Below are 25,424 nucleotides of genomic sequence, written 5' to 3' on the forward strand. Positions count from 1 at the left end.
TGATAATTACAACGCAGCTAGCCACAACAACTTGCTTTGAGCCTCCTTCACATTATTAATACAGCAAAACCCATTTTTAATGCCATTTACAGATCATAGTAATCTGTGAGAACATATCGCAACAAATTAAGCATTGTAGTATCACAGAGGAACACAAGCTGAGAGGAAGCAACTGCATAGAGCTTCCTGTCACTTGTAATTTTTTGTTCCATACCTCATGAAAGAAATTGAGAATAAAGATAATGTTGTGTATTTTTTAAAAGCTCAATGCCAAATATAATACAAAGTTTAAAGTCTTGATACTTTAAAGGTAAAAGGTCTTTAATCTAACCAGATACCAGCTTGGAATAAAGCATAGATTTTCTTCTTTCCCTTATAAAAATATGGAACTAGGAATAGTATTTGCAATTGTCCTTTCTCAAGAAAATAAAACTGCTCTGAAGTACATCACACAAGAACCTAACCTTCTCACTACCTCCATAAACAAACACTTAACATGCAAAGAGATTGCATTATACATTAAGACTGTATAAAGGTTAAATTTCACGTAATGGACACAGGCTTAAGTAAGTCACAAACAAGCTTAAGAATCAATATTTTTTATTTACGGCTTGGTAGTACAAAAGTTGTATATAAACTATTTTGTTAAAAATACATCTGATATGCAAATTTAAGAAAGGCAAACTAACATGGCAATATCCATACCCCTACAAAACAGCAGAGTGTAGTGTTAAATGCAATGAAACAGGCAGTTTCTAAATCCTCTTATTGAAGTAGCAATGCACAAATTAAATTCTTGCACATATCAGGTCTTATAATACCTTACGTAAGTATTTTATACAGGTAAACAATGTTTTACATATCCAACATGTTTTCATTTCTTTTATTCTACATATTTCCAATGGAATCAAAATAGAAACTACTTTTAAATTAAGTAAAAAAATACATATTTCTGTTTAAACTGTTTTCCATACTTTTGGCAAATTTACTTGCAGTATAATCCATCACGTATCAAAACACCGTAATATCAAAATACGCCCCCACCCCCCACCTTTTTTTTTTTTTTAAGCTTTCAGGAAAGTCTGTAACTGTGTATCTCCTTTCTGAAAATTATTTGAAACTGCTTGGTTTTGCCCAATACTCCCTTTTTCCAGTAACGTTTTATACTCATAGCTCTCAGTCTCTTGGAAACTGAAAGCTAACTACTATAAGCAATACTAAATAAATTCTTCTAGAAACATTAGCTCTTCATAGAAATAATCGAAGCTTGAAAAAATTCAAGAATATTAAGTGTATGCCTGTAAGGTCAGTTTGGTGTTTATGTTATACTTAAATATTGAAGAGATTAAACAGGTTTAAGTTAATGGGAACAGGGATGCTAAACACTGAAGTTCCAGTCCTGGCCAAACAGTTATTTTGGGTTCTCAAGGATGGTCAATCATCTCTAAAAATATCCATTTTAAAAGGAACAATAAACCATTTATTCTTTTCAGAGCTTGGGGGGCCTTTTTTTTTTTTTTTGAAAATACAGCATCAGTGAAAAGTATGTATTGATAGGTCCAGTCAGTATCTCGTGGATACAAGTAGAAAGAAGACCAGCAGCAGCACATTATTTCACTCTTGCTGAAAATAACTTGGGATGTTTCCGTACAAGATGTGGGAGTATCTAACACATAAGCAAGGAGATTAATTTTTATCTTTGTACATATTGATTGTTAACACTGCATAAACTGATGAAGAAACCTGATTCTCAGATCTGAAGGAGAAACACAGTTTATAGCACTTGGACTAAAAGGATTGAAAGTATTCATTTAAAACAAATCAATTCCCAAACAAACACTGATTTTCATTGAGTTCATAAGGCAGAGTAAGTTACTTTACAGTTCTCAGAATATAGTGCAATCTCTACTACAATGCATTACATTACAGCTTATATTCTTAGGCACTCAGAACAAATGTTATTTTTCAGTTTCTATTACACAGCAAAGTTTGCTGAAGTATTGCAAAGATTTCCCTCCCTGAAACAAGTAACAGGACAAAACAGAGATCATAAGTAGACACAAAGAATTAACATCACAAAACCATCACTGGTATTTTCAGCAGTAAGTCATAGTTAACGTATGAAGGGAGTGACACTGGCTTAAGATTTTGGTGCCAATGAAAATAGCTACCCTCAGTCCAATAAAGCCACTCTGAAGTGCTTTAGTATATACTCCATAAATTTTTAATGCCAAATATTCCATATCCTTATCTAATGGTTGAAATATGTTGCCTTAGCTTAATAAGGAATACCTGTGGGTAAAACAAAAGAGAAAGGCAAAACTATTAGGCATTCTTCAAATACAAGTGAGTAGTTACAAGAAAACGGGAGGACAAGTGGCCTTGAGGAAAGTAACCTTCCCAAGAGCTCACCCAACGGCATAGAAAAAGGTGCTCTTCAGCCTATGTTTAGTAGTAAAGGGGAGGTAGAGGGGAGAAAGACGACAATTTAACATCTGCGTATAGCTGAACCACTCTGTACTGTGCAATACCCTTCACAGAGTCTGAGGGCTTATGTACTAAAGGCACACATGCAGATTTTGGCTAATATTAATTATTTCCTTGTATGTTTTGCTTGGCTACTAGCAGTAGGATTAAAAGAATATTTTCATCTTCCAAAGGCTGGCTTTTATCTTCAGCAAACACTTGTCAATTCTGGAGGGGAAGAACAGAGGAGAAAAATCCAGATGGACCAAAGGGATGAAGACAGTTTATCCACAGGGAATCATATTACTCGTAATATTAAGCTCATTAAAAATGCTTGTCTAAGTACAAAAAAATTAAGATTATTTGATAAGGCTTTTACCTTTCCTGTCCAAAAACTTATATGTATTTTTTCTTTCCAAGATGAAGCCCAACATTTGGTACGAGGTCCACACAGCTCAACAGTATTTCTGTCTAAATCTTACTGATTTTACTGGTGAAGAACCATTAAGTGGTAAGGAAGAACCTTGCATAGATGCCATCACAGAACTTGTAAAATGCTACAGTGCCATAAATATATTTCCTTAAATAGTATGCATCTCTTGGGAGTTTTCAGTTTTCTCCAAAGTGCTAGCAGACAAGCTTCTTCTAAAAGTTCCACCTGCAAGAAGAAGAAAACAATTCTAAAAATAAGCCTAAATAGCAAGAATAGTTTTAGGATGAACACACCAATTAAAAAGTTAGCAGATGCTCTGAAATGGAAAAAAAATGCCACAATCGCATGAAGTGGCTGCTGTGCATTGCAAGTTTAGCATGTGAAATCCTAAAGGAGAAGAACTAAAAATTCAGCTGGTACTCATGAAAGGATGGACAAACACATGGACAAACTGACAAATCACATCACAGTGCAAAACACACACAACTTTGAAAAGGACACTAGGAATGGAAAATGTTACGTAGCTTCAGTGCACCAGTACCGAAGTTTTCTTTACGCAGTAGCTTACAAATGGATGTGCAAGAGCTCAACTGAAAACTTTAACTATCAGCTGTATATCTACTACTTTTTTTATATGCCACTAAACATATTTTAAATAAACTTAACTGATGAAGTGGAGTCTGCTGAGAACATGGATGTTTGAGACATGGAGAAGACATGCTACAACTTCAAATGATGCAGCCAGCAAGACACTAGTATAAGCTGAAACACTGTAGAGGTCACTTCAAGAAAATACTAAGAACATGTCAGTTTAGGGGAAAAAAAACCCTGAACTCAAGAGTAGCAGTGAACACAAGCAACCAGCAATATTACGTCATTCAGGTACTGCCCACCTCAGGAATTCCATCTCATACAGAAACTCTCAGTAACTGGTTAATGTCAGGCCACAAGGCACAAATCTACTGCCTCCAAATGCCAGAACAAACCTTTTCTGGCAGTAGTGAAACAAACATAGGTGTCTGCCTTCTTCCTCTGCATCTGAAGATCTGAGCCAAATTCTCCAAAACTATATGCTTTTTATCATAAATTTATCGGCTGGAGGCACACAAGTCTTAATGCTGCCTACCTGTTCAGTTTCAGTAGATTAAGCTATAACAATTTATTAGAAGTCTGAAATAAGTAACTGAAGTAAAGGTCTAACTACTACCTGTTTATATGTGAACAGCTTTTCATGGCAGTGGACAAAAACTGATCTAGAACCATGCTAGGGAACAGTATCAAGTCTTTCAAGCAAGAGCTGTTTATTTTTTGTAGTGCATATCAAATGGGCCTGGCTAGTTTCCCAGATGATTTACAAAATAGTTCTGTTGGACTGGAGAGACCTTTACAAGAGATTCCACAGAGCCACTTCTCTGCTATTAGAGCAGTTGTTTTCAGAAAGGGCAATACTTTAATCCTAAGGGAGGTCCTACAATAAAAAGCTGCCATAGATGGACATTTAATTTTTTTTTTATAGCTATACAATCATATCTCTCTAGAGAAGAGCTTATTTTTAGATTAAAGTAGTAATGGTTTAAATTTAGAGAACAACTTTTAGGTAACTACAAGGAATAGCTTTCTTATTTAGGAGAGGAAAGAACAAATTAGAAAGAAAACTGGACTACAAAACATTTTGAGAGTATTTCAAAAGATCACTTTTTTTTTTTAAATCTAAGTGCACTGGAATTAACTTTATTTTTATATATGCCCTTTTCTCTATTTCTAATGTTTAAAGAGAAGATAACTAGCCTGCCTTTAAGTCAAAAATCATATTACGAACAGTCTGATCATGCTACCATTAGAGCTATAGAAAAGAAAAAAAAAATAGCCACAGGAGTAACAAAACAATTAGCTGGGCATGAAAATGCTAATGCAGACAGTGAAGGAAGAGGTTATTACATTTAGCTAATACTGATTTTTAAAAAGAGAAGAAAGGAAAAAGAAACCATGCCAACAAAAAAAACCCTGAGCACCAGGATAATTCTGAACCAGAAAATAAGAGTGAAGTTTGTCTTTCACTGAAATCTGTAGATTCTTCCCAGATTACAGAGCAGCAGTGAGACAGCAGCCACTAGAAAGCTATGATTTGCCACAGAACAAAAAGCAAAACAAAAAAACCCAACCATCCTTACAGTCTACCACCAACCTCCAAGGCAAGGCCAGCTGTATTTACACTGGCTTTGACAAGCATTTGTCCAAATGTCTTACAAATGTCCAGCAATGAAGATATGACAGCTTATTCCAACTTCATAATTTTTGAAACCTGAACAACACCTCCTTGCAAATTAGCCTACTATTTACCTTCTTACCCACTCAGCAAAAAGAACAATTTACTTCATTACCCTTCACAGCTTTTTAAATATTTGGAAGCATCCCACATCTCCAAGTCTTTCTTCCTCTATGGCAAGGTTTCCAAAAATTGGCTGTAATATAATGATGAGGCACAGAGTCCAGACAAACACACTCTGCTTAGTTCAACAGTCACCTGTGCTGCCAATAAAAGTTGGAAGTATCCCATTGTATACCAGCTCTCTACCTTGTTTTCCTTTCTATTCATTGAGAAAACATTCTGTAATTGTATCAATTTAAACAACAAAGAAAAGGCCACATCTTGCACCTTCGCCTTTCAGAATTTAACCTCAAGAAACTTGAGGAATTTGGGGTCTTGTTACATTTTCAAACATGCCCAATTACCACTTGTGCATTTCCCTCAGATTTGCAGTTACTAAGAGTTTGAAACTGGACTGAGCTGACACAACATGACTTCATCCTCTCTCAGCATACAGAGAGTTTGGCACTGTGCCCTTTGTTCACTTACTTCAAATCCAGTGCCTTTATTTTGTCACCCCAGGACTCCTTTCTTCCCCAAGGGTCAAGGTCTGTATTTTGAATCACATTTGTGTAAAATCACCTTTCCCTTTCAGATTATCAATTGGTCTGTCATCAGTTAGAAGCATACCATATTAAATTACAGGTTTTTTTTCCCCTGACATTCTTAACTGTTAAAAAAAAAAAAATTAGTCGAGGGTGCATTTCAAAACCACACCAGACACATTTTTGACATGCTTAATGGGGTACCTCAAGCAATTCACTGAGTTTAATGACTCACAAGAAAACCCTATCCTCCTGGCTTAGTAACCTACCCTAGATCCCTGCAATACAAGCATTTTCATGTGTCTCCATTCTTATTAGCCAAAGCTTCCCTGATCTATCAGAAAACTATCTAGTAAGCAGTCACTTATACAAGCAGACAGTACAGGACAGCATGCATAAGGAAGAAGCACTGTAGTTATTCCAGTGATGCAGCTGTCAGCAGCATTTGTTTCTTTTGGGTAATAAGCACATTGCCACCAAATCTGAACCATCATTTATTGCCAAAAATTAATATGCAGATCTTTTATTTCCTGGACCAGTGATGCCACCTCCACAGAGTAATTTTTATTTCAACATGTACTCTAATTACAAAGTCTAAATAAACAATTAGGTAAGAATTCAGTAGATTTAGCCTTTACCAATTTATCATTAACTGAGTGGTCAAATATAATTTTTGCAGACTTCTGTAGAAACTTTTGAAACTGAAAGATGAGTTTTCACACAGAACTGATACATTTTCAACCTCATTTCTCTTTACTGATTACCCTCACTTATTCCACAACATACCACTTTCAATATGAGTTCCCAATGTTGATACCTGTAGTTTACTCTGAGCTTCTCCTCTCTTGCATCTCCTGTTTCACAGGCGTGGCGGGTGCTTCACTCCCTTCCTGTTTCGCAGGCGTGGCAGACGTATCACCATTGACACTCTCCATGCCAGTAACAGACATTAAGCTTTTCCGTTCTTTGGAATTTGACTTGTGCTCCACTTTTGTGACTCTAAACCTGAGGTAAACAAAAGGAAGATTCAGTTGTATTTCCCCAGAGATTAGTTAGATCGTTCTCAGTAGCCCCTGTACGAACAGGAACACGTTTTCAGGTCCCAAGACCTAGACATCGGAGCAGACACCCACATGGACCCAGCTTCCCTTCAGAGCAATCTTCCTTCCTATTACCTACGTGTACTTTTAATACTCACTACTGCTGAACCACACTTTCTCAGGCAACTGTGTTTTAAAGCAGAATCCACAAATTGCATACTACTTCTTAGAACAGTAATTTTCTGAGACAACTACAACATAAGCTAGGAATTAAAAATAATGAAACAGAATGAAGTGGTTTCTATAGCTCACACTTACGTGAGAAATATCAAATTCAGAAACAGAGGAATTTATTAGTGTGCAATCCTTGTTTCTTTTTAGACAGTATCAATACAGCAATAGCTTTATACCCACAGGAAATCCCCATGTATTAACATAGTTCAAAAAAAAAAAAACCCAAAACAAAAACACACCCCCAAAAAAAAAAAAAAATCACTTTTACTTCTTCCAGAAATAACTTCAGTCCAATAGTAACAAGGTTACAAAAAAAAATCACTGATGCTATAAACAGAGTAGAATCAATGGATATCTGATCCAACATGGGCCACTGTAGCATCCCTAAGAAAAGTATACAATAAAACGACCTAAGTCTTACCTTCCCACAGAAAGGACTGTGACTTCTCCAAGACGACTTCTTCTGTGCTCTTTAGATTTGTGAGCTGGCTTTATAAGGTGCCATCGTTTGTGGCTACAACGAGTACAAACATCCTTTTCTACTACTCCTCCAACAGTATGGAAGTGATGGCCTTTGCAGCTGTGTTTAAATGGAATAGCACCAGGTGACAAAGGAGACCCTGGACTCGTTGGACTCCCAGGAGAGGTAGGAGATAAAGGGCTGTAGGAAAAAGTATAAAGGAAATTTAATGTTTACTATAAAATCCTGTTTCTTAAAAAGGAAAAAAAGGATAACCTTCAGTTATGTCTAGCTAATAGCTAGTTTTTTCAGGGACCGTTTATTGGAGAGGATGTCTGGTTTAAGGTTCCCTCCAATATCGTATTTTTGCAGTTAAAATAATTTCCATAAATTAATTCAAATGCAGTCATGTGGTTAAGGTAACTAAAACAAAGAGCAAGGAAATGAAAAAAAAAAAAAAAAAAACCCCAGGCTAAAATAGAAGAGAACAGGTTACATGAACTTATAATGAAGAAGACATCTAATTAGCTGATGAAATTCACACTTGGAGAACTACAGGAAGTATTTCAGAATTGCTACAGTATCTCTAAAAACTCACAGAAGAGCATAGTCCCACAATATTGCAAAGAGGCAAAACTAAAATGTCTACCATGAAGAGAAGAGGAATCAACAGATCATTCAGCTTAAACTTCAGAAAAACATTTTTTAAAGTACCTAGAAAGAAAGAAAAAGCAGTACAACCATGAAAAGGCATCTATTGAGAATATCTAATCAAATCAATCTAATTTGCTTCTAAAACAGAAAAGCAGATAGCATAGATAGAAAACAGAAGATGTACTTTTTTGGACTTCAGCATAAATTTTGACAGTGTCTTGCAACACATTCTCCTAAAGCAAGCTAGAGCTCAGTGCATTAAAAGCAAAATTACTGTTGCTTAAGGTAGCATGCCTTGCTTTAAAAAAAAAAAAAAAAAAAAAAAAAAAAGATGTACCAGAAAATGAAACTGGAAAGATATACTAAATGTTGTTATTCTGGTCCTGATAATATTCAGTATTTTAAATAGTTCCTTGGGTAATGGAATAGAAGAATAGCTAAAGTACCCATAAACTTTGGGTCAGTCATAGTAACTGGAGAAGACAAGATGAGAAATTAGGATGATCAGAAGAGAGCATGTGTGTGAAAGACACATTCACACATACATAAGTCTCATGAAAAATACTGGATGTATTGCAGTAAGGACAACATAAATTTCAGTGCTTTACAAACCCAGATTAAAAAGCAACTAGCCAGATGATCATTCTTCAGAAAAAGAAGGTGAAGATCACAAGCTGAACATGAATCATTATGATGTTGTTCCTTAAAAAGGACAAATTTCACAGTGGAAATAACAGGAGTATAACCTGTGAACCTAAAGTTACATCACATAGCATTAATCACACCTCAGCTGATCGTTCCATCCAGTTTTAGAAGTGTTATTTCAAGAAAAATACTAACAAACTGAAGAGACTCCAAAGGATAACAGAAAGAACAAGTTAAAGGAATAAAACATGCCGTAAAAGACTGGAGTTACTTGGATGCTTATTTTCAAAACAAAAATATTGACAGGAGACATTTAATGGTCTTCAAATAAAGAATGCTATTAAGGGAAATCTGTTCAACATCTGAAGCAAAGACAGGAACTAATGGCTTTACGTGGCAGAAGTGCAAGATTTTACTTAGCCATTACTATTCCTATCATTAGGAAGCATTCCATAGTGCACCAAACTTACAAAGAAATTTGCACTTGAGTTACTAAAGCTTTAGGAGTATCTGTCAGAAAGGATGTAAGAGCAAACAATCATTTTTCCCTTACTTTTTGTATTTTAATTCACCACTGAAACAATAGTCTAAAACTCCCAAAATAACATCACACATGCCTACGCAAAAACATTGAGTTAAAATTCAAAAAAATATTTCTGCTGCACCATAGAAGTTTAAAAATAAGTCCTATACTTGAGAACTCCTTTTGCAAGTTCAATTTTTTTCTTCAAAAACCAAGCCTCTCACTGTTAAAACAGGTGATAGACGGTTGCATACTCAACTCTTTGTTTTGCTAAAACTATACTCCCACTTCTTTTATTAGTGACACAGTACTACTTGAACTTTCATCTTATCTGCCTTGAATATGAACACAGGATTACATATGAAGAGTATTTAGAGTAGTACAGATATAGTTTTAAGGTACATATGTACAGATACAAGTACTTTCACACAAATAATGCATCTGCAACTTAAGGGCTGAACTACTTTCCCTACATAATTCTCTGAACAGGTGTAGAGTGAAAAAAATAAGGGGTCAGTCAACTGATGTGTATTACCACAATTAGAAAGAAAAAAGTAAACCAGAAGGAGACATAGAAAGAGATGTCTGGTTTAAGTTAGCATCCATCCAAATGAAGCAAGTGCTGCTTCTGTTCCTTCAAGTCAGAGTAGCTTTGGACTAAGCCAACTTGTAAGTAACTTCACCCTAAAGTAAACAAGTATTTGCAGCCTCCGTAAATCTTTAGCCCAAAAAGCAATAAATCCGCATCACATGCCTAGAACACATAACCAGAAAATCCAGTTACTAACCAGGGCATACATTAAAATTTAGTGACGCAGAGACACCACAAAGAAAACAAAGTATTATCCTCTTAGCTGGTAACTCAAGGAAGTGATGTAGTCTTAAAAGTGCTCAGGAGATAAAATCCTTTGAAAGGGTACATTTTTAGTTGCCTCAGGAAACATGCATTAAAAAGATATGTAATTACCTTTCAGGTTCAAAGACACTGCTATCTGCTACCATGGCCTTTAACACATCAGCATTTGCTGCAATGAGAATAAATAAAACTCTTCAAAAGTGTACAGCTCTAACTTTAGAAAAACAAACAGCAAAATCAAAGGTCCGCAAAGAAATTTCATCTAAAAGAAAGATGATTGCATTATGTATATGTCCAAAAAGATATGAGAGAAAATTATGCAAAAAAAAGTTAATATAATTCTACAGGATTTTGTTAACGTGAGCTAGTAAAATTACAGTTCATATTGCACCCAAAGCTCTGCCCCAATACAAGCCATATAAAAAGATCTCTGAAAATTTTAAAACATCCATTTCACCACAGTGTCATCACTGCACATGTATAAAGCAACTTCAGATTAAAAACAACAGTTTAAGTGAGAGCTACAAAATGCAAATTAGTTATCAGCCAAGAACTACCAATTGCTCACATATTCTAAAAAACACATGGGGTACCTAATCCCACCCTTGAGGAAAAATACACAAGCTTAAAGCCCTAACAGTTATTAAGGAAAAACCAAACCAAACAAACAAACACACCCCCCCCCCCCCCCCCAACCAAAAAAAACCCCACAAACAAACCCAAAAATGCAACTTTTCCAGAGGACTAGTCTTGATTCAGAAGTAACTCAAAGCCAGTTCAATGCTTAGGAGAACTTTGATTTATACAAATGTAAAATTAAAAGGGTAAAGGTTCTTGTACTATAAAAACAAGCAGTCTCCTAAATGTTTCTTCTCCTGGGCAGATACATTGTGAACTAACCAAGCATTCCATGGGCTGCTTAACTGTGATTTTTGTTTTTTTTCAGTCCTATCTTCTTCTTTATCCTTTACTCTGCGCACACAGCGCATGAAGATACCATGTCCAAAATTCAACATTAGTGCTAGTCTACCCTATTGTCTCAGTTATGCACAAACCTTTCATCAGGCAACAGCTGCAGGAATCATTTCAAGACAAAAAGTTTAATCTGGTCAAAACATAAAAGTTTCACATGCTTTAAACACTGCCATTAAGAAAGCAACCTTGAGCTTTTACTTCATAAACAAAACAAAAAGGATGTACCAAAAAAAAATCAACCAACCAAATCGTTAAAACATCAAGAAATGCATGCACCAAACTTACCCTACAAAATAATTTTCAGGTAAGCAAAACACTTCCCTATTTTGTTTGAAGTTATTGCCTTCTGAAAGCAACCTCAAAGAGTTAAGCATGTACAAAACGGTTATTAAATGAAAACACATGAACATACCATACTTCAGAATATCTGAAAAAACATTATTATAGAACACCAACAAAAAGGCTCATAACTTCAGTATTACAATACTATACCTTCATTTTTCATAATGTAGTTAACAATTTGTCCCACAGTGTCGCTATTCTCATGTATAGTTTCATTCATTTCTGTGCAAGGAAATAAATATGTTGTCAATATCTTGACCTTCCCAATCAAGAATTGAGTTATTTTAAAACAAAGTAAAAACAAAGAAAACCAAGCCAAAACAAAAACAAACACACACCAGAAGAAGTTACATAAAAATAAGACAAGATCTGTTGTCACTTTGGAGGGAAAGCTTAGGTTAAGACTTTTTAGTCCTTATTCAGGAAAAACACAAACACAAGTTTATGAAACCTACACATCAGCTCTAACATATTCATCTAAAACTTGAATAAACTCAGTATTTTCACAAGCATACATGAAAATTCCTTCTCTAGCTAGTAAGACGACAAACAACAGAGCATTATTCCTAATCCTAACAAAAGGGAGGAAAAAAAAAAAATCACTCCAAAAAAAAATCGTTAAACTGTCCCAAGTCACTATTTTAAAATAGGTATTATCAGCTTCTAGTATAAGAGGGATTCAATTTAAGCTTCTCACCACATCTACAAGGACATAACATTTGACTTTTTTAATTTAAAAAAGAATTCTCATATGACTCCAGGAGCAAGGGATTTAAGAAAGAAACCTCATGACTATACTTAATACTTTTGGAATTGATTACACCCATTAACAATACCGGAAGCTTCCCCAGAATAACCTCAGAAGGCAGAGAAAGATCAGGAAGAGAAATAGAACAATGAAGAGCAGACCTCTGCCCTTCCCTAATAATTGTTATGACTAGCTTTATAAAAAAAATAACAAGATTGAGGCAAATTTATAGGTAAGACCCTAAATTTGTCTCTAAGTAGTAAATTAGGGGCTTCCCCATCTCTGTACCCACACTTCATCTTCATCCTAATAACTGTGACTTTGCAATGCAACTTAAGACACAGCTACTTCCCCAAACTAAGACCTAAAAGTTGTCCCCCTTTCATTACCACTCACCTTGCTGTTACCACTCAGGCAAACTAACAGATCAGATAATCCCACTCACTGTGTGCATGCCCCAGGCAGTAACTGCTTAAGAACATACTGACACATCATCACTGTACCACATGGCTCTACCCTTACCACACAGCCACTGTAATTTCCCCTTACTATGAACCTACTGACAGTAATTAACTGGGAGAAAGGAAGAGGCCCAAAGTATTTACAAGTGACTTGCCACTTGCATTTACTTAGCCAAACGCTATACTGGGTTACTACAGCCCTTCCCAAGCGGTAACACTCTTTCCTTGGTTTTGAGGTGTTTATTTTTCAAGTATATGGGAATGAGGAACCATAAAAACAAGAGCACAAACAAACAAACATTAGAACAAAAACAAAGATATCTAAGAAAAAATTATAAGCAGCACACATTACATAAAACAGAACATAGACAGTCAGTCCAAGGGTTCAGTTTTATAGCAAGAATGACAGCACAACAGGAACAAATTAAGATCGCCAAACATAAACCTAAGATTTTAGGCTTAAACAACAGCTTTTTGTCACTCCTCAGATAGAACTATGTATAACAACACTTTGTTGCTAACAGCATGTGGAATGCAGAAAAGCAATCTGGTGACTCGGGCTGCAGTCTATAGTAGCAAAAAAATAGGCTGGACACTTTGATCCTTCTGTAAGCTCTTAATTGATGTTAGAGGACTTGCATGGGAAATTGGCACACTCCTAGTTTTGACTGGCAAAGATGAAAACCCAACAGACATATAGTGGTAATGAAAATATTTTTCTTAATATTGTTTTGATGTCAAATACAGACAGAAATGACAGAAGTCACACAATAAGTTATTCCATAATAGTTGCAATGTACAGAAATAGGAAGCTGTTTATTAGACTTGTTGATTACCTATTTTTTCATCAAGTTTTTCTTCTTCTACTTGTTCGGCCTCTGTTGTGCAACGATATCCTTTTTTCTTAAGGACATGACAGATGAGGATCCCCAAGAGACCCATGATGAAGAAAACAGGAACCAATGCAAAGGCAATATACTCTAGGTGTTCAGCCTTGCCATCATTGCCATCAGTTTTAGTTGTCAAAGTAGTTGTCTGTAAGCCATAGCTTGACAAAACCTTGACAAACTCTCCATTATCTATGTAAACGAATAAACACAATTATTACTATACACTGTAAATCACTTCAAAGCATTCAGAAAATTACAAGCATGACCAAATCCCCATAGTGTCAAATGTGATGTACCTTCTGTGATAACTTGAGTGGGAAACACATACTCTACTGCCTGAGAACTCACACCCGTAACAGTAGATATTCCCTCTTCATAAAACAATTACAAAACATCTAACATACAAAAAACCCACATGATATTTCTTCAATATAACAGTGAAGAACAAACAATATTCTAGCCTGATAGGCTTGTAATCTCAACAAGAGGGTTTGCATATTTCACAGAATACCACCACCATTGCTCCTTGTTTCCATCAGTGAGGAAAATGCCATACCATTCCTCCAGTCCTAAGTTCATGCAAAATTGCTAAAAAAACCACGGATCCTTCTGTAATCTGAAGGTAAGTACAGGATTTGGTATTGGCCCTTGCAAAGAAAAAGTTATCAGGTGTGAGAGAAAAAGCCTTGATTTTTTTCTTTACAGCAGGATTTCATGGCACAAAAGAAAGAACATTTACCCTCTACTCATCAGCATAAGGTGGGCTCATTCTTTGCTTGTTTAAGATTTGGAAATCATTTTGTATTTAAACTTGAAACAAGATGGGAAAGAGGCTTTTCTTTTTGTTTAGAAAGAATTTAAGTTACAGCACAGGCACACACTAACTCTATACCCACAATTAAGCATTTTTGCTTCAATTAAGCTCTGAATTTAACAGACGTATATTCCATGTTATAGATTAGGCTTTTGAACTACCAAAATTACAGAATATTTGCATTAGAAGTGACCTCTGAAGTTCCTTAGTCCGAACACTGCTAAAGGCAGCTCTGATTACATCAGGTTGCTCAGGTGAGCTCCATTTGAAGGATGGACATTCCACAACATTTCTGGGCAACCTGTTCCAGTATTTGCCCACTTTTATGGCCCATATACACAGATAAATTAAAATCTCAGTACCTTCACATATATCAAATATAAAAGTATAAAAGTTCACCTGTTCAGCTAAATCCAAAAATACACGTTTGCATACTCAAAATTCCTTCTGAACCTCTAGGTTTATACACATTCCCCACCCCATATAATAAAGATTTAAATATTACTCTTCCAACATGCAAGAATATTCCTGCATTTCTACCCTCTATTCTTGTCCTCCACTTCAGCTGAAAACAATTTTTTGGAGTAGGAAAGAATGACAACAAAGACAATCAATAAAAAAAAAAAATCTAACACTGTTTCAAGGTATTTGCCATCTACTTGTTAAAATGGACAAGGCAATTCACAATCGTTTCATTAATCAAACTGGTTGAAGGAGTGAAGACTCATCAGGAAACCACTTATGTGACACTTTCACAACAGTCATGTCTAGAACAATCAAATCTCTCCCTTTAAAAAAAATAAAATAATGGAAGCCTCCAGAAAATTGCCAAAAGACCCTTATTCCACCTCTACTGCATTGGCTGTGTAACTAAATTGTATTTGAAAAATACCAGTAAGGTGATGGACAGCTAAGAAGATTTTTAAAACTGCAGATAGGTATTTACCTTAGTTTTCTTTAAATCAAAACACTAAACCTTTTATTTTTAAAGTACTTCCGAATTTTTCAGGACAGTCTTGAATTGTCAGTTCAGTAGTAAGTAATACGCAACTTGCTCAAAGTGAAAAAACACTGGAACTTCTTTGAAACAACAATTGACAAAACCCCAACCAGCAAAAAGAAAAAAAGATGTGTTAAGCATTTCTCTTAAACTAATTTTCTAGACAATAGTAGAAATGCAGAAAAATTGAAAGAAATGCAAACAAACAACTGACTAGATCATGAGGCTAAATGTTAAAACAAAATCTCAGGATGTTTGCTTTAGACAAAGCCAGATGGTCTAGCTTGCTCCCAAAACCAAAAGAGAAAGCTATTCACTTTTAAGAGAGGCCAGCAATTCTACAGATAATTGTATGCAGAACTTACTACATAAGTAACATTTAGAAGCTTTAACTTATGCCCAAGTAGGACAATTGAACAATACATACAATGTAACACTTTACAGCTGCAATTGTTTTACAGTACAAGGAAGCAAAAGTCAGGAAAGGGTAATGGACACAATCATATAACTGAGAAAGTTGATCTTACATATAATTTATTTGCTTTCTAAGATTTTATAATTCATGTTTTAATATATCAAAATAAAATAGTTATAATTTTTTTTTTAATATTTGCTAACTCACCAGGTAGCAAAGCTAAAAAGCCCCCCACTTAATCACACCAAGTAGCTTAATTTACTTCCCAGGGAGGAGAAAAGCCATCACACCAGAGAAGTATTATTTTGATGACTGAAACATCTCAGAATCTAAGAAATCCAACTTCGACAGTATACATCACAAACAAATAACATCTCTTAGTATTTCCTCCATAACCATGGAGGTAATTCCCACTTCAAACCTAGAGAGCAAGTGGGCCTTATGACATGGCTGAAGGCCCATGCTTCAGACTCTCCAAGTTGTGGTTAATTACAATTTCTCCAGAGGCAAAGCAGCTTAAGCTGTCCCTTTCCCTCCAGTCCTCTGCTACCCCCCTGGTTGTGCTCCTGAAAGCAGTTTTAAACTGGATTACAGAGATGACCAGGGTTTAAGAAAAAATGCCTCAAAAAGTCTTCAGTTTTTAAGCAGTCATTTTGCCAAACCACAGGTTACACTGATTCAGTAAACTGCTCTATCCAGACAATCAAGAGACTGAGTAAGCTGAAGTAATAAGCAACCATGAGCAAGGATAGACGAATACATCTAGAACAAGGTTTCCTAAAGTAATTGTAGTAACATGGAGCCATAGTCTCAAGAGTATGCTCCAAAAATAAGGGCAGGATGATTAATTACGTGGAAAAAAAAAAAAAAAGTATCATGTCCTACATAACTATTGTTAAATCATCAACCTGGAACCCCATCAGCTTGACACAGCCACTGAAAACATACATACAATTTAAAATACAAAGCTGATTCACAAAGCTGCATACAAACAACAGAAGAAAACAAAGGAACTGGGAAAATGGATCCCAAATACTATTAAATGTTCACAGCAAACAAGAAAAAAAATTTGTACAAACCCGAGCCAACCTCAAGTTCACAAGCAACTCCAGCAACAGAGCTACACTGCATTTTCAGAAGGACAGATCATTGCTGAGCAATCACTAAATACTATCCCCACCCTCCAAAAAAAGCAAACCATCAGAAACTACTCAGGTTGATATTCCCAGCCTACCTAATATATAACACCTGTAAATGCTTACATGGTAAGAACCATGGTTTGTGTTTCTTTGTTTTCTGTTTCTTTTTCTACCTACATAATCTGGTTTATGATTTAGTTTAGTACTTCTGCTGGTAGACTGCCATATGACACACCAATAAGTAATCCTCATCAGCTACAATCTGACAATTAGACACATTCCCAAAGTATAGATGCAACCTATACGAGTTAAAAGGAAAAAAAAAAAAAAAAAAAAAAGGAAAATGCCAGAACTGTGCCTATACTGGCACTTTTTTTCCTGACAGAAGGATGTTGAAAAACTCATAATTTATCAACTAAATACTCTGTAGCACAGATTAGTCCACTAATTGGATTGAGATTTAAAGAGCTTTTGAACTAGGCAGGAAAATATACTTAGAAGTATTTTTTTCCATTTTAAAATGCATTAACAAACACAGATACTCCAATATACCAGCCTATATAGATAAGCCTATGTGATTTTTCTTCACTTGTCCTTAGATACCTAAAAATCTAATTCTCCCATTAAAATTCAACAAAATACACACAACTTTGCAAGGTATTTGTCTTATTACTAGTAAAACATTATGTCAATAATTTTTCTATATAAATACTTAACTTACACAAAGTCCACAAACTGCTTGATGCCATTCATTTTGTGTTCAGAGATGCAAAAATTCATCAGAAGTAATCCAAAAATATTCCAGAAGAAATTAATTAGCTGGATCAAATACTTGGTGTTGTGTAACATTATAAGCAGAGCAAAGCACTCAGCTTTCATTAAACACCCTACACGTATCAGGAAATCTGCCCTCAAAAGCCTCAGCAGTTACAACATCATGCAAACACAAGGCTTGCTTAGCTAATAAGCAATAAATTTTATGTCCCAAGTCATAGCTACATCATTCACTGTACGTTCCCTATTCCTCTTCCCCAGAGGCATATTATGCTTATTAACAGACTGTTGATAAGTCTACCATATTCTCATGATGTATGATGTTGCTTCACAATGGTTTTTAATGACAAGTTCAGACCATGGCAATCTTCCTTCACTCAAGTCAATTCATATAGAAATTCATTTGCTTCAGTGTTTTGCTGTCCTCGCATTTTTATATACCTGTCATTGTATAGCATTTTACATATCAAAATTACTTGAAGATGAGATCTAAATAAAAAGATTTAGGAGCAATATTCAGCATGTTTTTAAGTTATGGTTAAGCTGTAGATCCCATATTGCATTCATACTACTAATTCAGATCCCATGTACTCATTTGCTTAAAAATGAGTATGTTAAGTATTGAATATTGCCTGCCCTTACTTAATCCTTACCTAAAAAGTAAAATATAAGGACAGTCAACCTCAGACAAGTCTTTTACACTGGTTCTAATCATTACTACTCTGACACAAAGATAGCTTTCCTCTATCTCAGCAATGGCTCAAGAAAATTTTACAGCACCTTTAGGGAACAGAATAGAGAATGAAAAAAATTAGCACACTAATGAAAAACATATTTCATCCTTCATTAAACTGCAATTTTTACACAGCCTTGACAAATCTATTAACATTCTAGTTAAACACTATTCCCTCCATATTGGTAAAATAATGTTTGACCACGAAAATATTCCAAGACTACAATGTCTTGGAGGCTGTGATAAGAATGAAGCGGGAGCAGACCATGTAAGCAAAGGTATTGCTCTGTAACAAACTTTCTTTCCCCTTAAGGTTTTATAAACTCACAGAAAAGATGGGAGCACCTTAGAGCAGTCATCCCACTTCATCCCACTGTCAAAAAACAGGATTAACTGTACCTAGACAACTATCTGCCAAGCATGGCTAAAGATCTTGCAAAGGTAGCAGCTTGCCCTCCACACTTACTTTCTTTCTCACTGCAAATGGAGGGTCAGAACAACTCCTCCTTTAGTATCTACTACCACAACATCAGATTCTGCTTGCACTGAGTCACAGAATTACTTTCCTTGGTTTTAGCTGCACGTACTTGAAAATTTCATACTTGGCATGATTACTAGGACCTCCCCAACATGAGCCCCAGTTAACTCAAAGCTTTGCTTTTAGTATTGATCTAAACAGACAATTCTCAAACTTTTCATAAAGCATATGAGAAATCTCTAGAAATATTTAATATTGCTTAAAGAACTCAGATTCTTGAAAAATAAATCCTTTTTGTAACAAAGATCAAACCTGTTTAGTTGTTACATAAGTAATATAAAACTTATCATTAAACTAATGCATTATATTTATTTTTCTAAATCTCCTATACTAAACTTAAGCATAATCTACATCTAGCTGATTACTTCAAGCACATTCAAGTAGTTTTTGTATTGTTTAATTTACAAAAAGTAGCCCATAAACAATGATGTAATCTTCTCTCTGCTCTACTGATAAAGAATCCTATTTGGTTACTCTGGATTTTGCCCATTACGCCCATGCCATTTATTTCTTATGGCATGCCTTTTAAAGAACGTTGTTTACATTTTATAAATTTGATTGTTCTAGCAATCTACCTGCTAAAAATAAGTACATACATATTCACTATCTTCTTCTCCATAAAGTTCAAGGAGTTACATGATCATATTTCCTGCTTTCAGGCACGAAAATGAAATGTAGCTACCAACCTCACAATATACAGAAACAAACTATTATTGGCCTTAATGTTAATTAAAATTTAAAGAAATTAAACACAACCAATGTACAACCTATTTAAGTACAAGACAAATGAAATATTCAGATATGGCAAATGATTTGCTCAAACATCTCAGCTAAACACAGCTGGAAAACATGTTTCAGTAGCAACATGAGCTTATGCATCAGTTCACCCATCTGTGGAAAAAGAGAAATCACTTAAGGTTCAAAATAATTTAGACAAAATATGGTTTGCTTGGGTGCTTTGTTGGTTCTTTGAGGGGACTGGGGGGGGGGGTGTTTGGTTGGTTGTTGTTTTGGGTTTTTTTTCCCTCTTTTTCTTTCTTTCTTTCATACCTGGATCACTTCTAGTTCGATTCACCATGTGGACCTACACACTGTTTAAAGGGCATAATCAAAGGACTGCTTAAGCTGGCAATGCCACAAGGAGGAATGGTCAGGCAGCTGTGACCTCAGTGCACCCTGCAAGGAAAAGGCACCTGATGATCATACCTAGTGCTTCACCTTCTCCTGGCTCTAGAGGAAGTATGCTTTGAACTGCATTAAACTATAATGACACTTGCTACCTCAGGGCCAGACATCTCAGGTGGATGGATGTACACTTTGATTTAAAGCATTCATTTTAAGCATCATCTAAATGAAAACTTTTTTGATTTTCAATTACACACTTTTACATTCAGGCATAAAAATAAAAAAACTTGGTTATTAGCTCAATTTCCAAAATACATGCTGAATACCTCACTAGCAAGAATTTAAGAAAACTGACTTTATTTTTAAAAACTTACTAAGGTAATGGAGTTTTAGTGAAATTAATTGCCAAAAACGGCCAGGTTATGTCCCTTGGCATTTCAGAAGTGACAGATATTTTCTCAAAAGAAAGAAGCTCTAAATCAGCTATTTACTTTCATTCAGTACACTCAATTTATTTAGGTATAAAATAAAGCATTCTACTAAAGCTGCAGTAGAGTTTTCTGTTATCAAAGTCTAACTTCATTTTTTGATTCTTAATTCCAGTGCTTAGCAGTGAATTTGTTTACAACTCTGATGGTAATTATGTACTGATTTAATACAGGGATTTATTTTAATGACAGTAAATTTAGAGCAGTTTTCTGCGACTTTAAATTAAATATACTTTTTAAGAGTTATCTGATTTAAATAGTATTTATCTATTCTAGACACCACAGTCAAATTGCCTTTGCCTAACTAAGCAGATGAAGTAACAAGCAATTTCAGTAACAAGTCAAAATATATCACTGTCCAAAAGAGACACACACAAAGATATTTAGGAAATGTTTGGGCTTCTCTGCCTTATTAGTAAGATGGTAGCTACAAAAGGGACCAGGCAAACTAGAAAAGGCAGCAAAGAACAGGTTAAAAAAAAAAAGTTTATTTTCTAGAGGAAAAAACCTCTTAAGTGAAGAAAACCTATTGCCTACCATTTGCTTCATCTATTGTTCAAGGAAATTGTACTTTGGGGAATATTCATAAACTGAGTAACAAAGGAAAAACACCTATCATCAAAGAGGAACATTCGACAAGTTTGTGAATTCCACTTAACTTCTAGCTTCCTTGTAGTAATCAGAACCTACAACCAGAAGTGAAATAAGCAGGAAGTCTGATGAGAAAAAGGAAGCCACATGATGAAAGAACATACTGACAACTAGTAACAGTACTGCCAATTGCCTTAGAAGTTAAGCAAGGTTGTTTAAGGTTTGCTGTCAAGAACAGACCTCAAAACCTTCATCAGATTTGTCAAAAGCAGTATCTCAAAAAAGTGAGCAGAATGATCAACCATGTCTCTTTAAAGCTCGTTCTAACTGCACCTGATTGCAAACTCTAATAGTAAGATGCATGCAGCAAGTCTCAGGCATGACCTTCCTGAATAACAGCATCCTTACTCCCCAACATTGTACTCAAAACCATAAAACTACAAGTCTTTCATAGTACCTCAAGCTGGAGCCTGCTAGGAGTCCTTAAATTAGAGATCAAGTCTTTGGCTCACTGAAGTCACCACAAAAATTGTGATTGTGCGCAAATTTTGCAGTAGGTCTGGAAAGAGCTTTCTACTCAGAGGTAAGTCTCTGCCCTGTTGAGTTCTTTCCTAATCCCTATCCATTTCTGAATTACATGCCCCATCAACACTTTCAGTAAGTTGTCTGCAAAAGTTTTAGGCAGGCTTCCCTGAAAGCCTAGGGGTGGGGTGGGAATTCAGAGAGGAGATACCTCCTATGTAAAGATAGGTCCTATTAACAGCAAACAAACTATAGCTAAAAGCATTACTGTATAATGCATGTAACCCTCAACAATTTTAAACCATTGCAATTTCTACACTCCCAGATAGAGCTTGTTAGGAACCAAAAAGGAAGACCAAACCTAATAAATCATCTTGTCAGATACCCAGTCAGTCCAAACAATCACACCATGAAGGCATCTGACATTATTAAGAATTCAATGAGAAAAACAATGAAGAATATCTAGAGCAGTTTTGTCCTGTTGAGAAAGGGAAAAATTGCAATATGAAGGGCAGTAACAGAGACTCAGTCCATTCCTTGTGTGTGACACAATATGTGGTTGATAATGCTGCAGAAACATATACAGAAAAAATTTTTCCTCAAATTTCAGTTTTCAAATAAAATATGCCCTGCATGCAGCTACCATATGCATTTAATAATGCACACTTCACCAGTTTGGCTGCTTTAAAAAAAAATAAATCCTTCCTGGACACACCAGATATTTAGAAGTATTCCATATCAAAGGTAAATTTACAAGGGTAAGCAGCACCTAGCGAGCCGCCTTAAATCAATGCTACCAAACACATCATATCAATGCATTTATACAAACTAACATCCACAGTAGTTTACAAAAGTCAAAAATCAATTTTAACCAAAACCAGTATATCTCCTGTGTGAAGATACAGCAGATAAACTGACAGAAAGTATTTAGCAAACTCAGAGGAAGGAGAAAATTCTTTCATAGCTTTCACATTTCCTGGCACACTAGCCAACTTTTAGCTTTCATAAGTACAATCCTACTCATCTAGATATACTAAATTACTGCTATCATTATTAAATCCCACCAATGCACATGGCATACTAACAGTCCTCCAGCATAACTACCTTAAAGCTCAAAAAAGCAATCCCAAGTATAACCATTTGTAAAAAGTACCTATAAGCCTATGTATACACATCCTTTGGTTTACTAAAACATCTGTTTACATTCTCTTCAAGATGCCAGTAGTAGGTAAATTGTGTAATAATCTCGACATGTAGAAACATGTAGTAATATGCGAAAGTAACAATCATCAAAGAGCAAATTAATTTTTTATCTGTTAAGATACTTTACACTAAAGCAACTGAGAAAAGAGGAAAGGAAAAAAAAAAGAAGATGGTCACGATCAAGAAGAAAAATCCACAATTCCTCTCCTCCTCCTACCTCTGCACACAAAACCTGAAAAAAATAAGAATTAGGGCCTTGGAGAGCACTAGCTACCAGCCAACACGAATTTGAAATTCAAGATGCTTAAACTTTTTCAGTGAAATCAATTATCTGGGGAAAAAAAAAAAAAAGACTGATAATGCTAGTATCTTTAGCACTATTTTACTGCCCCCAGTTGTACCTAGCAGTACTTCTTTCTTTCCACTCTCCTGAAGGCAAGGATGGACTGGATGACAAGCCTTCCATTCCTCCTGCTTTCAGAAAACAAATAGTAGGTGGTAGATATCTCAATCCTTTCTGACCAAGCTGGCCTGCACCAAGTAATAATTACAGATGTACAAAAGTAAGTATAGAAAGACTAGAAACATTTATTGCTTAATTTTATGCTAATAAGTATGCCTATGTTAACCATTTCCACTAAGTTTAAAGTTTACTCTCAAACAAGCTGGTACGCTCTTATCAATGTCATACCAGCGCAAGGTAATAAAGCTGATCAAGTTGAAAAATCACACCCCATAAAAATAAGCATGAGCTTGAAACGTTTGAGAAGCACAGACAACACACAAAAAACCACTTCAGACTAGAAAAGCAACAAAATCAGTTTCACTTTGAGATTATTAGTACCATAACATTTGGGGTTAGATGTAAACAAAGAAAATGTCATTTAAAACTAACTTCCTCTGGCGCTTGTATGTATGCGAGTGTTCTTCAGAGATCTCAAGGGTTACAGTCAACTGAATTTCCAAAACCGAAACACTAAGCTAAGTTTAATCTCAAAACAGACAGTGAAGTAGAAGCAATTCTTTGATGCATTTCTATCTTGCGAGCCATCCGATTCCTGCTTAAAGTGAAAGCAACTACGGAGGCGTTACCAGACTCTCGAGTTTGTACAGTTCGTTAGGGTTTGTTTTTTTTCTTTCCTTCTTTTTTCCCGCAACTCATGGCCATACCTGACTAAGTTAACAGTCCGGGGCGGGGACTGTCGCGACATTCAGAACCGTTTTACCGCTGAAGGCGCTCGCACGGGGAGCGCAGACCGCAGCGGTTCTCCCAGCCCGCCTGAGCGGGACCCCGGAGCCCCCGCTCCCGCCCCGAGCGCCCCCTCAGCGCCGCCACCGACGGCGGCCGCGCTCCGCCGACAGGCGGGAGAAACTTCAGCCGCTGCCAGCGCCGAGCCTCGACCTCCTCCTCCCGCTCGCTCCAGCCGGGATGCCCGGGGGCCAGGGCGGAGCGGGGACAAGCCCCTGTCCCGCAGCTCTCCGACGGGCCGCGGCGCAGGCACTCCAACGCTTCGGCCCCGCGGCGGTGGGGGGCGGCGGAGCCTCCCGGGGGAGAAGCAGCGGGGTCAGCCAAGGCACCCGAGCGGCGGGGGAGGCCGGCGGGGCCGGCAGCTCGCACTCCCCGCCGAGGTCACAGCCGGCGGTGGGAGCCCGCCGGGAGGCTCAGGGGCCGCCGGCGGGGAGCGGGGCGGGGGTCCCGGCTGGAAGCTTCCCCTCCGACAGAGCTCCCACCCGCGGCGAAGGACCGAGGCCACAGCGACCCACCGAGAGCGGAGCGGTTGCCCAGCCAGGCAGCCGTCGGGCCCAGCGAGGGAGAAGTCGGCGGGATCCCGCCCGTCGCTGGCGGAGCCATACCCGACACCTCGCCCGCGCTGACTTCGCTTTGGCTGCCGCGCTGCCGCCACCCGGCCCGGCCCACCGGCGGCGGGGCGCGCCCTGCCCGCACGGCGGCTGCGCGGAGCCCGCCGGCCCGGGGCGGTGCTGCGCCGGAGCATCCCGCCTTTCGTGAGGCGGCCGGCGTTCCCGGGCCTGCTGCGGGGGAGAAGCGGGGCTGTGCCCGCGAAGCAGCTGCGCGCAGCGTGCCCGGGCCTGGTTTTGATGAAGGGGGAAGGCGTTTCTTACGCAGTCCTGTGAGGATTTTCCGGAGGTCGTCCTCCACCCTCAGAAGCAGTTTAATACGGCAGCTCCTAGACATGATTTTCTGAGCCTGGCCGGCCCTCGGCCCCCCTCAGCCTGGGATGCGCGGTGCTGGGGTGCAGCAGGGAGACAAGATGGAGACGGGGCATCGTGTCCTAAAGGGCCCTGGGCAGGCTGAGCTGACTCCTCGCCCTGCTTGCTTAGCGTTTGTCATGTGCTGCGATGACTCCCGAGCACCTGGGGAGCTGTGCCACCTTCTTGGGGTTGCCCAGAGCCCCTCATCCAGGCAGGTTTAGGTACGTCTCC

The 25,424-nt window shown here is 37.3% G+C and overlaps 1 protein-coding gene across 4 annotated transcripts; it reads right to left on the reverse strand.

Annotated features, from left to right (window-relative positions):
- Window positions 1-583: 583 nt before the first annotated feature.
- RELL1 (RELT like 1) lies at window positions 584-24,912 on the reverse strand. Of its 4 annotated transcripts, none has more exons than XR_003924489.1 (8): window positions 24,747-24,912; window positions 13,587-13,829; window positions 11,692-11,763; window positions 10,336-10,393; window positions 7,508-7,747; window positions 6,630-6,817; window positions 2,846-3,124; window positions 584-2,292 (listed from the first exon to the last, which is right to left on the reverse strand). XR_003924489.1 is itself a non-coding variant. In XM_030021215.1 (7 exons), the coding sequence occupies exons 1-6, from the start codon at window positions 24,832-24,834 to the stop codon at window positions 6,637-6,639; spliced, it is 882 nt and encodes a 293-aa protein (XP_029877075.1). In that variant the 5' UTR covers window positions 24,835-24,912; the 3' UTR covers window positions 584-3,124; window positions 6,630-6,636. The 4 variants fall into 4 exon arrangements, 2 of the variants coding, with proteins under 2 accessions (XP_029877075.1, XP_029877085.1); XR_003924488.1 differs by having other exon boundaries at window positions 584-2,694; XM_030021215.1 differs by having other exon boundaries at window positions 584-3,124.
- Between the last annotated feature and the right edge of the window lie 512 nt (window positions 24,913-25,424).

This window comes from Aquila chrysaetos, chromosome 1 (assembly GCF_900496995.4).
Source record: "Aquila chrysaetos chrysaetos chromosome 1, bAquChr1.4, whole genome shotgun sequence".
Classification (NCBI taxonomy): Eukaryota; Metazoa; Chordata; class Aves; order Accipitriformes; family Accipitridae; genus Aquila; species Aquila chrysaetos.